Raw genomic sequence first — 2413 nt, 5'->3', positions numbered from 1 at the left:
ATTATATTCAAATTTTAAGTCTGAAAGTGCCATTTCTGGCCATCTAGAAGTGCCATAAACATAACTTGTCTTACCTCAGCCCTAACCATGGTGGGGCTGGGTGGTAGATCCGCCATTTGTGAAAGCCCCTCCCCGGGCCCCCTATATGTTTAATTCATTGTTCCGCCACTGAAAGCATTGACTCTCCTTTCCCCAAATGACTGGCAACAATTTTTGAATATTAAAAGTGGATTTGGCATTATGATTTTCAGTGTTGCGTTGGTCTAAACTGGTATTATATTTTAAAATAAAGAGTTAAGTTGACATAACGAATATGACAAAACGAATAATAACATCAGTAATAATATTTTTAATGAGTGCTACAGTAATTTAATGGATGATTAAAAACATGAACGTCACGTAAATTATCGGTCTAAAATGGAAATTGTTTATATTCTTCTTTTTTTTTTTATTAGTGTTTATCAGTTGAGACGCTATTCGAGATAATAGAAGCCAATAACAGTGAGGGATTGACGGATGCTACGTATCCAAGGGCTAGCGTGGTATTAACATACTTCCTATACAGCTTTACCGATGTTTGTCAGACTGCACCAACGGTACACAATTACACTTGGTACTTAGCGGAGGTGATGAGCGCTAGTGGGTGGAAAGCTTCCTCTAACGTGCGATATATTAATCAAGAAATAAACCCAGACAGCGAGGTGTATCTAACAGAGGATGGACTTTCATCTATTCTAAAGCTTATCAATAAAACATACGCCCCACTGTCCAAAGTCAAGGTAGGCCTATGCCAAATAACCATAGTTACATAACAAAAACACTCTCAGTTATAGATAATTGTGAATGTGTTAGACATAGAATAACTCTAGAACAGCTATTATCGTGACACCTTCGGAACCAAAATAAACTTTAACATAAATATAATATTGAAAATCCTAATAGTAGGCCTATCCGTAGTATATAGGCCTACCGCTATCCTAAAGAAGGAATTCAAACTCCAAAGGAAACATATCTCTGAAACAAAACAATTCTCTGAAAAGAACAGTGGATTAATTTGTCGTCTTTTTCAAATTAAATTTTAAAGATTACAATAAACATCACTGCTGATATTACGCACAAATATACACACACATAGGCCTTATATATATATATATATATGTTTTCTTTTGTTTTATACACATTTAGCCAAAACAGCCGTAATCAATTGTTCATTTGTTGACTGTGAGCTTGGTGAAATACTGTAAATAAAATCTACTGATGTTACCATATAACTGTCTGTATAACTATTTTGATGTACCCTTCAATTACCTGAAAATATTTGCATATTACAAAAGACAATACAAAATAAAATATGGAATGATTTTAACTAGAAACTTGTTTCCCTTTCTAAACCTAAAATGTACAGAATGAAATACAAGATAAAGCCGTTTTATCAGGTATAAATATTACACATGTACCCTCTTCATTATCTTATGTAATTATTTACAAACGTATTAACCAGCCTCAGATTGTGGTTTCATCAAGTAGAGTGAAGCGGTACAGAGCCAGTGACATGGACGCGGCTAATGTTATAGGGGCTGATACTGTAGCTGTATAATATAAATATAATGATACATGTACAATATATATTCATATCCTTTATAATTATCATAAATAGAATAATATTGATAATTTAAAGAAATGAATATATCTTCTCTAAATAAAAATGATAAATAAAAAGATATAGTTTTTATGACGTGTATGCCCTATGTTATCGAGTTACAGTTAACTCTGTAAGATGGAGTGAATCCTGTATGGTGGAATGATGGGATGAGGTAGGAGCTAAAGATAAAAATGAATATTTAAAGACCTATCCTAGAAATTTCACTAAACAACACCACACATTTCCTGATAACCGAATCCCGAGGTGGATACTTTATTAGTAAACATAATACCTGTACGGTAAGGCATAGGGCATGGACACACAGGCTCCCACTGGGAGCCTATTTTTAATTATTGGACCATTCCACAGTTCCAAGAAATGATAATGCGGGCAGACGAACGAAAGAATGAATGAATGAATAAAGAACGACTATTTTTAAATTACAGTATCATCTCTCCACAGTGTTTCTATGCCAACACGTTATTCCAAGACGCAGCTGTAGACGTCAATCCAGGTGCTGACGAGAGTCAAACACAATCAATATGTGCACACATGATTTCAAACTTACTTCAAGGCGACTTAATTGGGGAGTCTATGTATATTAAACCCAATGCGTTTATAGATGAAATTTACAGTGACTATGGAGAAGGAGAAAAAATAACACCTGAAGGTCAGGACCTTACATGTATATTAATTTATGATTTTCCAACTGTATATATACTGTCTCTTATACACATCTAGATGTGTATAAGAGACAGATCTAACAGAGGA

The 2413-nt window shown here is 34.2% G+C and overlaps 1 protein-coding gene across 1 annotated transcript in view; it reads left to right on the top strand.

Annotated features, from left to right (window-relative positions):
* Positions 1 to 2413, top strand: part of LOC117120381 — a 10586-nt gene that overhangs the window by 7602 nt on the left and 571 nt on the right. Inside the window, exons 3-4 of the mRNA XM_033265420.1 lie at positions 456 to 779; positions 2105 to 2312. Coding sequence (XP_033121311.1) covers positions 456 to 779; positions 2105 to 2312 — 532 coding nt within the window. The remainder of the gene's footprint in view (positions 1 to 455; positions 780 to 2104; positions 2313 to 2413) is intronic.

The sequence above is a fragment of the Anneissia japonica genome, unplaced genomic scaffold, assembly GCF_011630105.1.
Source record: "Anneissia japonica isolate Jap-2015-1 unplaced genomic scaffold, ASM1163010v1 scaffold287547_len23682_cov133, whole genome shotgun sequence".
NCBI classification, from domain to species: Eukaryota; Metazoa; Echinodermata; class Crinoidea; order Comatulida; family Comatulidae; genus Anneissia; species Anneissia japonica.
Note: the sequence above shows the minus strand (reverse complement) of the source record. Positions and strands in the feature narration are given on the sequence as shown.